This window comes from Hyla sarda, chromosome 10, assembly GCF_029499605.1.
Source record: "Hyla sarda isolate aHylSar1 chromosome 10, aHylSar1.hap1, whole genome shotgun sequence".
In the NCBI taxonomy this organism is placed as follows: domain Eukaryota; kingdom Metazoa; phylum Chordata; class Amphibia; order Anura; family Hylidae; genus Hyla; species Hyla sarda.
The window spans coordinates 132,794,656-132,808,291 of NC_079198.1; the positions used below are offsets into that span (position 1 = coordinate 132,794,656).

The following is a 13,636-nucleotide window of genomic DNA, read 5'->3' on the forward strand; positions in this document are numbered from 1 at the left end:
GACAATAATCATTCTGAGTAGTCATCAAGAACAACAGCAATGTGAGCAACATAATAGTACAGCTATGCAGATGGGTAAATTTCGCAATTATTTGTAACAGGGATATCGGTTTAGTACATCAGCAGTCTTGCATAGTGTCTAATCGCAACCATAGTGACCATAAGGGTCTTTTAACTATGTTATCAGTCACTTGAGAGTCTCATGAATCACCGGTGGCAGAGTGGAGGCAAGTTCAAAACATTCAGAGCTATAGTGATATATATGAAAGATCCGGCTCATACTGGTGGGGACATCGCTATAGTGTGGGGCCACCAGTAGCGAGGAAAAGGAAGAACAAGGAAAGGAGAGAGACAGTAGAGGTGAAGGGGGGGAAGACAGGCAAGATAGGACAAGGAGCAAGATCACTTACCCTGCGGATCGAACGGACACGGCTCATCTCCAGGTCCAGATGACGGCTAGCGCCAACTGGAGAAATGGTGGGGGTATCATGTTCCCAAATTTAGGAACTCAAGTGCAAGGAATCAAACTCCGGGGACGCTATGAAGGTAAGCCAGGGGCCCCATATAAGATGATATTTATCATGGTCCTGTTTAGATTCTGCTAACAGTTACTCCATCCTACAGATCCTGGAGAGCTCTTGAAGGAAGGAGGAGAAAGTTGGAGGATGTGTTGACTTCCATAGTCTCGGGATGACAGTGGGGGCTGCAATCAGTGCGAAGTGCAATAATCGGGCTAAGTGCTTGGGCACGGAGCAGGGGAGGACAGACAAGAGTAGTAATTCAGGGGTCCTCGGAAGTGCGTCGGAAACCCACCGTGACAGGAGATCGAGAACCGCAGTACAATACCCGTCTAGTCTAGGGGCCCCTAGACATCTTATCCCCTATCCAAAGGATAGGGGATAAGATGTCAGATCGCCGGGGTCCCCGGGGATCGCTGCTGCAGCACCCCACTATCATTACTGCGCAGAGCGAGATTGCTCTGCATGTAATGACGGGCAATACAGGGGCCGGAGCATCGTTATGTCATGGCTCCGCCCCTCGTGATGTCATGGCCCGCCCCGTCAATACAAGTCTATGGAAAGGGGGCGTGGCGGTCTTCACGCCCCCTGCCATAGACTTGCATTAAGGGGACGGGCCGTGATGTCATGAGGGGCGGAGCCATGATGAAACGCTGCTCCGGCCCCTGCATCGCCCGTCATTACGCACAGAGCGAACTCGCTCTGTGCAGTAATGATGGCGGGGTGCCGCAGCGGCGATCCCCGGGGTCCCCAGCAGCGGGACCGTGGCGATCTGACATCTTATGCCCTATCCTTTGTATAGGGGATAAGATGCCAGGGGCGGAGTACCCCTTTAATGAAGATTCTTCAGAACTCCAGCTTGTCAGCTTATTTGAGACTTGTATTTCCATTGTTATTACTTACGCATGTCCAGTTATTCTACGCAAAGAAAGAAGATTATTACCGTTACTCTATACCTTTTGCTACTCCTCTTTCATTGGCTAGTTGTCATGCCAGTATGTTTGGTTGTCACTATATCTGCATACCTGTGTATCTAAAGTTTTTCTTTTAATATATGAACAAACGTTTCACTATTTTTGCTGCTAAGCATGTGAGTAAAGAAGGAAATGCAGTATAATGTTCGCCTCCTGTCTTTTATAAAATCTATATTTTCTGTCACCTAGGACAGGAAAATCTCCAATTATAAGGCTGTGGACATTCTGCAAACTAGGACCGCACTTGGATGGCAATGCATTCCTTGCGGAGTCCGCAGAAAGAATTAACATGCTCATTCATTCTGCAGACACAAAATTCTGAATTTGAAATTTGGCAAAACACAGCCTTTTTATCCTCATTTTGTGGCTGCATTTTTCATGTTGTGTGCTAAGCCAAATTTGTTTGTTTTGAATTTCTACTTCTCCTTGTGAGCTGCAATGAACATGACGGCCTTATAATCAATAAGGTCACTCACAGCCGTTCTCTTCTTAATCACACAGTTATCTATAACAAATCCTTCTCCAACTAGAGCTTTCCTGGCAAAATCCTCATCATATGGGAAAGCATGGAGCCTGTCTTTCCCAACTGTGTAATATGTCATACCTAAAAGTCCAATTAGTATGAGGTGTCCTCCAGGTTTCAGTAACCCTGAGAACTTCCTAAGATATCTCCTGTAGTCATCTTGGTCTTTGCTGATCTTCACTAGGAGCCAAAAACTGATGATACAATCTACTGGTGGTAAGACTATTGGATCCGTCATATTTTCTTTCTCAGGGTGACATTTAACCACACGCTGAATGGCTGATCTCACTTTTCCTTCTTTTTCCTGTAGCTGGTCACTAAAAGAGATTAAAAAAAAATATAGCAGTTACTTTTGGATTCTCTTTTCAAGTAGAAAAAAGTTAACTCAACTGAAAGTTGAACAGATTTGTAAACTATAAAAAAATCTTAATCATTACAGTACTTTTTAGGAGCTGTATACTACAGAGGAAATGCTTTTTCTTTTTAGATTTCTCTTCTGTCACAAGCTCACGACCACAGTGCTCATATGTTTGCTATGGGGATTTTCTCCTGCTCTGGACAGTTCCTGAAATGGACAGCTGAGAGCAGTGTGGTCATGACAGAAGATAAATCCAAAAAGAAAAGCATTTCCTCTTTAGCATACAGCCTGTAACGCCGAGCGCTCTGGGTCCCTGTCCCTCCCCGGAGCGCTCACGGCATTCTTCTTCCTGCAGCGCTCCAGACAGTCCTGCTGTCCAGGAGCGCTGCTCTGGTGTCCTCGGCGGGGATGCGATCCGCGTGGCGGGACGTGCCCGCCCGCGGGTCGCATCCCGATCCTCTCACCTGCCCCGTCCTCCTTTGGCTCCGTCCCGGCGCGCGCGGCCCCGCTCTCTAGGGCGCGCGCGCGCGCCGGCTCTATGAAATTTAAAGGGCCAGTGCACCACTAATTGGTGCTTGGCCCAATCAGTGTATAACACCCAAGCACTACTTAAACCAACTTCCCCTTCCTGTCCTCGCCGGATCTTGTTGCCCTAGTGCCCTGAGAAAGCGTTTTGTGTGTATCCCTTGACTGTGTATCCAGACCCCTGTTGTTGCCCCTGACTACGAACCTTGCCACCTGCCTTGACATTCTGCTACGTCTGACCTCGCCTTGCCTTGTCCTTGTGTATTGCGCCTGTCTCAGCTGTCATTGAGGTTGAGTCGCTATCGGGTGTAACGGGTGCAACCATCTCCTTCACCAGCTCCAGCATCTCCTCCACAGCGAGCTGCTGCCTCCACTTCTAGACTCTGCTTGTCTCTACCTGACAAGTTTGATGGGGATTCTAAGCTCTGCCGTGGGTTCCTGACCCACTGTTCGCTGCACCTGGAGATCATGTCGGACCAGTTTCTCACAGAACGGTCTAAGGTGGCATTCGTGCTCAGTCTACTATCGGGGAAGGCCTTGTCCTGGGCCACACAGCTTTGGGACCGCAACGATCCTGCCACTGCTACCATTCAGTCCTTCTTCACCGAAGTACGCAGTGTCTTTGAGGAACCTGTCCGTGCATCTTTTGCTGAAACAGCCTTGCTTAACCTCGTCCAAGGAGACTCTACAGTGGGTTAATATGCCGTACAGTTCCGTACAATGGCCTCTGAGTTGGCATGGAATAATGAGGCTCTCTGCACGACCTTTAAGAAAGGTTTATCCAGCTACATCAAAGATTTTCTGGCCGCACGAGAGATACCCTCCTCCCTGACTGAACTCACCCATTTGGCTACCCGCATTGATATGCACTACATCGTAAGAGGCCAGGAGCTTCTCCAGGAAAAAGATCTTGTTCGCAGCAGGCATAATCTGTGCCTGGCTCCTCTCTTTCAGCATCCATTGCAACCTGTTTCTGGGCCTTCCGCCGAGGAGGCCATGCAAGTGGATCGGTCACGCCTGACTCAACAAGAGAGTAGGAACGAGAACTTGTGCCTGTACTGTGCGAGCTCCGAACATTTCTTAAAGGACTGTCCTCTTCGTCCTCCGCGTCAGGGAAACGCCCGCACCTAGTAAACGCGGGAGAGATGTTACTAGGTGTGAATTCCTCATCTCCACGCCTGACTATACCAGTACGGATTTCCTTGCCCACTAAGTCTTCCTTCTCTGCTGAGGCCTTTCTGGACTCTGGGTCTACGGGGAATTTCATTAAAGCCTCATTGATCAATAAATTCAACATTCCGGTGACCCGTCTCCTCAAACCATTCTACATTTCCTCTGTTAATGGTCAAAATCTGGACTGTACTGTGCGCTATCGCACTCAACCCTTGCGCATGGGTGTGGATGTCCTCCATCACGAGGACATAGAATTTTTTGTACTTCCTAACTGTACCTCAGAAGTCTTACTTGGCCTGCCGTGGCCCACACACCCCAGATTTAAAAGTTAGGGTCCTTCCTGTCGCAAGCGATGCCTGAAGTCTCTACCCATCTGTCAAGTTTCTGTCACTACACCTCTGCCAGGATTACCTAAGGCCTACCAGGACTTCTCCGATGTGTTCAGTAAAAAGCAAGCAGAAGTTTTACCACCACACAGACCCTTTGACTGTCCTATTGACTTGCTTCCTGGTACTACTCCACCCCGTGGCAGAATTTTCCCTCTTTCCGCTCCAGAAATGCAGGCCATGTCTGAATATATACGAGAAAACCTTGAGAAGGGTTTTATCAGAAAATCTTCATCTCCTGCAGGAGCAGGCTTTTATTTTTTCGTCGCCAAAAAGGATGGATCCCTACGGTCTTGCATTGATTACCGTGGTCTTAACAAAATTACAGTAAAAAAAACGTTATCCTCTGCCTATCATCTCAGAACTATTTGATCGCCTGCGTGGAGCAAAGATTTTTACCAAAATCGATCTTATGGGTGCCTATAATCTCATCCGTATTAGAGAAGGTGACGAGTGGAAAACTGTGTTCAATACTGAGATGGTGGTCACTTTGAGTATCTTGTCATGCCCTTTGGACTTTGCAATGCCCCTGCAGTCTTTCAGGACTTTGTCAACGAGATTTTTTGCGACATGCTGTATTCTTGTGTGGTAGTCTATCTTGATGATATCCTCATATTTTTCTCCAACCTAGAGGAACACCGCCTCCATGTCCGTCAAGTGCTCCAGCATCTATGCAAAAAACATCTTTACGCCAAAATTGAAAAATGTCTCTTTGAGCGTAGCAGTCTACCCTTCCTGGGATATATAATGTCCGGTCAGGGCCTTCAAATGGACCCTGACAAGCTATCTGCGGTTCTAGATTGGCCACGCATCACTGGTCTACGAGCTATCCAACGCTTTCTCGGATTTGCTAATTATTATCGTCAATTTATTTCCCACTTCTCCACCATCGTTGCTCCTATTGCAGCATTAACCAAGAAAATGCTAATCCGAAATCCTGGCCACCGCAGGCGGAGGAAGCCTTTAACCACCTCAAAGCTGCATTTGCCTCTGCTCCTGTACTGTCCAGGCCTGACCTGCTGAAGCCCTTTATCCTCTAAGTGGATGCCTCATCTGTCGGAGCTGGTGCTATCTTAATTCACAGAAAAACATCTGGAAAGACCCTCACCTGTGTTTTTTTCTCTAAAACTTTTTCTCCTGCAGAGAAAAATTACTCGATTGGCGACCGAGAACTCTTGGCCATCAAGTAGGCACTTGAGGAGTGGAGACATCTCTTGGAAGGATCTGTTCACCCCATCATCATCTATACGGACCATAAAAACTTATCCTATCTTCAATCTGCACAGCGATTGAACCCACTCCAAGCTAGATGGTCGTTGTTTTTTGCTCTCTTCAATTTTGAAATTCATTTTCGTCCTGCCGACAAAAATGTCAGGGCTGATGCTCTATCACGTTCCACCGATGTCTCCGAATCTGAAGCTCTTCCTCAGCACAGTATTCCTCCTGAGTGCCTTATCTCCTCTGCTCCTACCACCCTTGTGCAAATCCCTCCTGGAAAGACCTTCGTACCTCCACGTCTTTGGCTCAAAATCCTTAAATGGGGTCACTCATCTCATTTAACCGGACATGCTGGTGTCAAGAAGTCTGTGCAGTTAATTTCCAGACACTATTGGTGGTCTTCCCTGGAGAAGGAAGTGACTGATTTCGTTCGGGCTTGTACTGTTTGTGTCCGTGACAAAACCCCACGCCAGAAACCTGCAGGTCTTCTTCTTCCTCTGCCTGTACCTGAACAACCATGGTCCCATATAGCCATGGACTTCATTACTGACCTCCCTCTTTCTCACGGCAACACAGTAATTTGGTTGGTCCTTGATCGTTTTTCTAAAATGGCTCATTTTGTCCCTCTGCCAGGACTGCCTACTGCGCCTCAATTGGCGAAACAATTTTTCCTTCATATTTTTTGCCTCCATGGGCTTCCCACGCACATCGTCTCTGACAGAGGCGTGCAATTTGTTTCCAAATTCTGGAGAGCGCTTTGTAGTCAATTAAAAATCAAATTAAATTTCTCTTCTGCTTACCACCCTCAATCCAACGGTCAAGTGGAAAGAGTTAACCAAATTCTCGGTGACTACTTGCGTCATTTTGTCTCCGCTTGTCTGGGTGGACCTTTTGCCCTGGGCCAAATTTTCATACATTTTTAAAGATTCTGAGTCTTCTTCCAAGTCCCCATTTTTTGTGGTGTACGGCAGTCACCCGATTCCCCCCTCCCTATTCCCTCTTCCTCTGCAGTTCGTAATTCTCTTTTGCTGGCCTCATCTTGCATGAAGAAACATCCGATAAAAAGAGAAGACCTCCTCTTGTTTTTGCCCCTGGTGACAAAGTGTGGCTTTCAGCCAGGTACATTCATTTCCGGGTGCCTAGCTACAAGCTAGGTCCTCGGTTTCTTGGACCTTTTAAAATCAAAAAACAAATCAATCCTGTCTCCTACCAACTTCATCTTCCCCCTTCTCTTCGTATTCCCAATTCTTTCCATGTTTCTCTTCCCAAACCTCTTATACTTAACCGTTATTCTCCCAAGGTCCCTGTTCCTGCTCCTGTTTCTGGCTCCTCTGATGTCTTCTCCGTCAAGGAGATCCTCACCTCCAAGGTTGTCCGAGGTAAAAGATATTTTTTAATTGATTGGGAGAATTGTGGTCCTGAAGAAAGGTCCTGGGAACCTGAGGTTAACATTCTTGATAAAGACCTCATCCGCAGATTCCTGGGCTCCAAAAGGAGGGGGAGACCAAAGGGGGGGGGTGTACTGTAACACCGAGCGCTCTGGGTCCCTGTCCCTCCCCAGAGCGCTCGCGGCATTCTTCTGCCTGCAGTACCCCGGACAGTCCAGCTGTCCGGGAGCGCTGCTCTGGTGTCCTTGGCGGGGATGCGATCCGTGTGGCGGGATGTGCCCGCCCGCGGGACGCATCCCGATCCTCTCACCTTCCCCGTCCTCCTTTGGTTCCGTCCCGGCGCGCACGGCCCCACTCTCTAGGGCGCGCGCACATGCTCTATGAAATTTAAAGGGCCAGTGCACCACTAATTGGTGCCTGGCCCAATCAGTGCATTACACCCAAGCCCTACTTAAACCCACTTCCCCTTCCTGTCCTCGCTGGATCTTGTTGCCCTAGTGCCCTGAGAAAGCGTTTCCTGTGTATCCCTTGCCTATGTATCCAGACTCCTTGCCGCCTGCCTTGACCTTCTGCTACGTCTGAGCTCGCCTTGCCTTGTCCTTGTGTACCGCACCTGTCAGCTGTCAGTGAGGTTGAGTTGCTATGGGGTGTAACGACCTGGGGGTTACCTGCCTCAAGTCCATCCTGCTTTGCGGCAGGCTCTGGTGAAAACCAGTAACCTCTTAGATTCCATTCCCCTGGTACGGCCCACGCCATCGCCTCACTGACACAGAGGATCCACTCACGTGTCCTCTCCGCAAGCCAGTCCTGACCCTGACACAACCCCTAAAAAGTACTGGAAGGATTAAGATTTTTAATAGAAGTAATTTACAAATCTGTTTAACTTTCTGGCACCAGTTGATTTAAAAAAAAAAAAAGTTTTCCACAAGAGTACCCCCTTAAGGCTGTTGAACATGATGGACATTTTTTGATGAGAATAGAAATAAATGTGGATACATGCAAATTGTTCTACTGACATCTAAAGTTTCAAAAATAAAGTAAGCAGAGGACTTCTCACAAGAAAATTAGGTAATATAGTGTTTTTATTTAATTCACCATTAACGTCACAACTAGTTTGGTAGCAGTACAGAGCCCCAAACCATTTTTCCTTCTTAATTAGACAGTCCAGCATTAATGGAGGCCCTCAACTGGGTTATGGTCCCTACACTGAAGTGAGTTCACAAGTATGTCAGGAAAGTCAGACATGCCAGGTAAGCAGCATCTGGGCAAATCAGAACAAAATCAGCAGACAAGAAGTTAACCAGGGACATACTAGAGAGTCAAAAACAACAGGGCAGCATAGTACAGAATCAGAAGTAATTTCAGGACAAGAAAGGGTCAAACCTAGTAATAAGCGTGGTACAAAATAAGCAAAATAGAGACAAGGTCAGGTCACATGCAGAGTTCAGGTGACAGAATAGCACAGGTACAGCAATGCCTATAAAGGGAAAAATCCACTATCATGGGCATAGAGCTGAGCAGTTGACTAGTGTAAATCTCCTGCCACCGGGTGGTCTGGACGCTGAATGGCCCAGAACTCCCATGGTTAAGAAGGCTGACTCATGCAGTAACAAATGGCTCTTCAAAGTGCAGGACTATCATGAGGATGACAAAAGACACCGCTGCTTTTACCAAGGGTGGACTGGATTTGGCACTGGAGCACAGAGAGGTATGTGCTACAATAGGAGATATAAAACCTAAACAATTCCAAAATGTATCTTCATATCTCTTGTACATTAGCAACATCCCAAGTGGTTGTCCAGTAATATATTCACCTTTTTCCTTCTATCTCTCCATGAAGTTTTGTGGCATGTCCCCAATCGAATGCTCCTGTCCGTGTGCCCAGCCATCTCTTCAGCTCAAGGATGCATCTGTCACTGACCTTCAGGACTATGATGTGTTTGAAAAACTCACAGGCTGAATATAGATGATGAACAAAAGAACTACAGCTGATGTCAATCAGGACATCTCCTTTAATATTTCCTGCTGAAAAAAAATAACAGCTAGCATATTAAACCTCAGCGGTGTTGTGATAATTAAAACATTAAGCAAAATATATATGCAAAGAATGAATATAAATTTATATATGAAATACATAAATTATATATTAAAACCAGTCCTCAAAGGTGCATAGAGAAAAGAAGATTCGATCCAGTGATTATATTTAAAGTTGAGCAAACTTACAGTAAATTGGCTTTTAGCTAACCTTGCAGCTCGGCTATTGATGACTTTAGTCTGCATAAATTAGTTCAGCTTTCCAAGGGCTCCAGTTGCCTGGAAAAGGTGGATACAATCCTAGGTGACCTAAGACTGTCATCCCTGACTTTTCCAGGCAACCAGAGCTCTTGGAAAGCTGAACTAATTTATGCAGACTAAAGTAATCAAGGGCCAAGCCACGAGGTTCACTACAAGCCAATATGCTGTAAGTTCGCTATACTCTAATTATATTAATAATCGTGTTTTTATTAATTACTCATAAAATAACATATGTAACAACTGGGGTCTAGCGCAGGGCCAGTGTATCCAATGTATGCAATAATTATAGATGGTGAAAATATCAATAAAAACAATATGAAATAGAATAAAGCTAATGATAGCAGTTGGACCACTACAAATGTTCCCCCAAGTATTGTCTTTCTATACCATATATGTCAGGTAAGAATGCTCTTGCAAAGTTCCGCAATTCAGGATACTGTGGCAGTGTGGCAAGGAAAGGGTGTATTTCCCTTGCTAACCCTGGAGAATGCTCCACCTGTGGCTTGATTAATGAGGTATCAGGAAGGAGAAGTGTGTTTAAAAGGAAAGGAAACAGAATAGTTGGAGCTCTCCCTGGGAAACAGCATGTCGCTGTAGGGGGAGACACTCGGACCCTGTTGAGGAAGCACACAGCTGGAACAGTGAGTGGTCCAAGAAGTGGTGTGAACTGTGAGTAGCAGGTTGGCTGAGGGTAGCTCACCAGTTAGTAGTCAGGGCATGCTGATATGTGTAGTCAGTGACCAGACGGTCTAGGATTTAATTTTGTTCCTGCGTTGTTTGTTTTTCCCCTGCAACCTGTCTAAATAAAGCTGGCAAGGTGCCAGACTTGCATGAATAACCGTTGTCTGCGAGTGGAAATGTGTCCCGTGGCAGTGTCCAGGACGATCCCGGAGCTATCCCCAAGGAGGAATCCTTACAATTGGTGGTGTATGCGGGCAAAACGTTGCTAGGAGCAACCAGCAGACGAGTTGCAATGAAGTTGTTGCCAAGAGAAAACAACCGTGCATGTTGCAAGGGTGTACTCTTTCTCAGAGAGGAGACAGTAGGACGGGCCCAGCTGTGGAGTACAAGAGCAGGACTGAGCCTGTGGTGAAGTTGTTGATAGGGGCAACAAATCGCATCAAGCGAGTGGGAACTCTTTCTCAAGTAAGGAGACAGAGTGCAAATGAAGATATAAGACTGTATAAAGGTGTTGCTAGGGGCAACGGAAAAATTTGTTGGCAAGCAGCTGACCTTTTGGCAGAGGACTGTGCTGTGTTTGCAAGGTTTAAAGTGTTGCAAGATGGATGTCCTGATAAGTGCTTTGTTGCAGACTGCTGCAGAGCAAGAGGAGGCTATGCTGAACCTTGTGAATAAAGATGAGCCAAAAGGGGGGTTGAAATTGCATGGTCATCTGGAAGAGGTGACTGGAAAAGAAGTTACAGAGATGTCTGTGGATAATGCAGAAGTACTGAAGAGAGTACATGTGGAGCTGGGGGCTGCGCTTACTGTCACAGACAGAGTCCTGAGTGAAGGAGATGTGACGTCTGGACCAGAGATGGATCGTGACCAGGAAGGTCGAACCACTGGAGCAGATGTTGATGCAGACCCAGGAGCCCTAGACCTTTCTGAAGGGCAGCGGAGAGACGGTGTTGAAGTGAGAGAGAAGTCTGCCAGTGAGCAGAGAGACAGTCCAGAGAGACTGTCCGGGAACTACCCTGAAGCCCAAGTGGCGAAGACTCTTGAAAAGGGGGAGACTACTCCTAAAGGTGGAGAAGAGTCTGAACGAGTTGGCTTGAAGGAAAAGACAGGCCAAAGACAGGTGACTGTCAGAGGACAAGAGAATGTCTCAAGGTCCAGCAGTGAGAGGAAGCAGACCACTGTATGTAAGAGATCTCGGAAAAAACGAGCTGGTCTTGGTAAAAAAAAGGGAGCAGATCCAAAACCTTGAAGAAACCTTACAGATAACTTCTGCTAAATTGTCGCAAAATGAAGAAGTAGTTCATCACCTGACAGAGGAGAAATAAAAAATGCTTGCAGACTTGAATAAAGAGCAGGAAGCGAAGTTCCAGCTGCAAAAGTGAGTTTGCGGCTCTGCAGCATGAACTATTCCGCTCCCAGGGTCTTGTGACCAGCAAGGAGAGAGAATTGGAGAGTGTAGCCAAGCAGATCAAATTCAAGGAAGAAGAAGTGAATGTCCTGTGTGAGGCATATCTGGCTCTACAAAGTGATCACAAGGCTAGGTCGGTAGCCATGGAAGAGCTGGAGAAGGAGAAAGTGAGGTGCAGAGCCTGGATGCTCAGAATGAAATGCACATTAACCCCTAAAGGAACGGGGGTTTTTCCGTTTTTGCATTTTCGTTTTTTGCTCCTTGCCTTTAAAAAATCATAACTCTTTCAAATTTGCACCTAAAAATCCATATGATGGCTTATTTTTTGCGCCACCAATTCTACTTTGTAATGACGTCAGTCATTTTGCCCAAAAATCTACAATGAAGCGGGAAGAAAAATCATTGTGCGACAAAATTGAAAAAAAAACACTGTTTTGTAACTTTTGGGGGCTTCCGTTTCTACGTAGTACATTTTTATGTAAAAATGACACCTGATATGTATTCTGTAGGTCCATACAATTAAAATGATACCCTACTTATATAGGTTTGATTTTGTCGGACTTCTGGAAAAAATCATAACTACATGCAGGAAAATTAATACGTTTAAAATTGTCATCTTCTGACCCCTATAACTTTTTTATTTTTCCGTGTATGGGGCAGTATGAGGGCTCATTTTTTGCGCCGTGATCTGAAATTTTTAACGGTACCATTTTTGCATTGATAGGACTTATTGATCGCTTTTTATTCATTTTTAAATGATGTAAAAAGTGACAAAAAATGCACTATTTTGGACTTTGGAATTTTTTTGCGCACACGCCATTGACCGAGCGGTTTAATTAATGATATATTTTTATAATTCGGACATTTCACACGCGGTGATACCATATATGTTTATTTTTGTTTTTATTTACACTGTGTTTTTTTTTTATTGGAAAAGGGGGGTGATTCAAACTTTTAAAGGGGAGGAGTTAAATGATCTTTATTCACTTTTTTTTTTCCCTTTTTTTTGCAGTGTTATAGGTCCCATAGGGACCTATAACACTGCGCACACTGATCTTCTATGTTGATCACTGGTTTCTCATAAGAAACCAGTGATCAACGATTCTGCCGCATGACTGCTCATGCCTGGATCTCAGGCACTGAGCAGTCATTCGGCGATCAGACAGCGAGGAGGCAGGAAGGGGCCCTCCCGCTGTCCTGTCAGCTGTTCAGGATGCCGCGATTAGACACGGCTATCCCGAACAGCCCGACTGAGCTAGCCGGGAACTTTCACTTTCACTTTTAGCCGCGCGGCTCAGCTCTGAGCGCGTGGCTAAAGGGTTAATAGCGCGCGGCGCCGCAATCGCCGCTGCGCGCTATTAGAGGCGGGTCCCGGCTTCACTATGACGCCGGGCCCACCATGATATGACGCGGGGTTACTGTGTAACCCCGCGTTATATCAGAAGAGCAGGACCAAGGACGTACCGGAACGTCCTTGGTCCTTAACCTGTTGGGGACGAAGGGCGTATGCATACGCCCTTGCGTCCTGGTACTTAAGGACGAAGCACGTATCCATACGCCCGTGGGAATTTCGGCCCCCGCCGCGCGCCGGGCGGGGACCGGGCCGGGGTGACTGCTGATATCTATCAGCAGGCACCCCGTGCAAATGCCCAGGGGGGTCATTAGACCCCCCATGTCGGCGATCGGCGCAAATCGCAAGTGAATTCACACTGGCGATTTGCGCCGATTCCGGGTCATTACGGGTCTATGGTGACCCGGTGACCCGGAATAGAAGGGGGATCGCGGGTGTCTAAGACACCCACGATCCCCCTAAAGCGATAGGAGTGAGGTGGCATGGGTGCCACCCCTCCTATCTCTGCTATTGGTAGTCTAGACGCGACCACCAATAGCAGATCTGGGGCGGAGGGGTTTACTTTCGTTTTCCCCGTCCTGCCCTCCCACAATAGGCGGGGCAGAACGGGGAAAACGAAGAAGAGCGGCGCCGGAGTCCACTTACCCCTCCAGAGGCAGCGGAGCGACGTGGATCGGCGGCGGCGACGGAGATCTGCGGCGGCGTGCGGCAGAAGAGGACGGCTCCCGGATGCGAGGGAAGCCGGTGAGTAGTTGCATAGCAACATCTAGAGGGCTACAGTCTGAGACCACTATAGTGGTCTCTAGACTGTAGCCCTCCAGATGTTGCAAAACTACAAC

The 13,636-nt window shown here is 47.0% G+C and overlaps 1 protein-coding gene across 1 annotated transcript in view; it reads right to left on the minus strand.

Moving 5' to 3' along the window:
- Positions 1-1,907: 1,907 nt before the first annotated feature.
- Positions 1,908-13,636, minus strand: part of LOC130294449 (indolethylamine N-methyltransferase-like) — a 28,086-nt gene continuing 16,357 nt past the window's right edge. Inside the window, exons 2-3 of the mRNA XM_056544274.1 lie at positions 8,877-9,084; positions 1,908-2,331 (exon numbers count right to left, since the gene is read on the minus strand). Coding sequence (XP_056400249.1) covers positions 1,908-2,331; positions 8,877-9,084 — 632 coding nt within the window. The remainder of the gene's footprint in view (positions 2,332-8,876; positions 9,085-13,636) is intronic.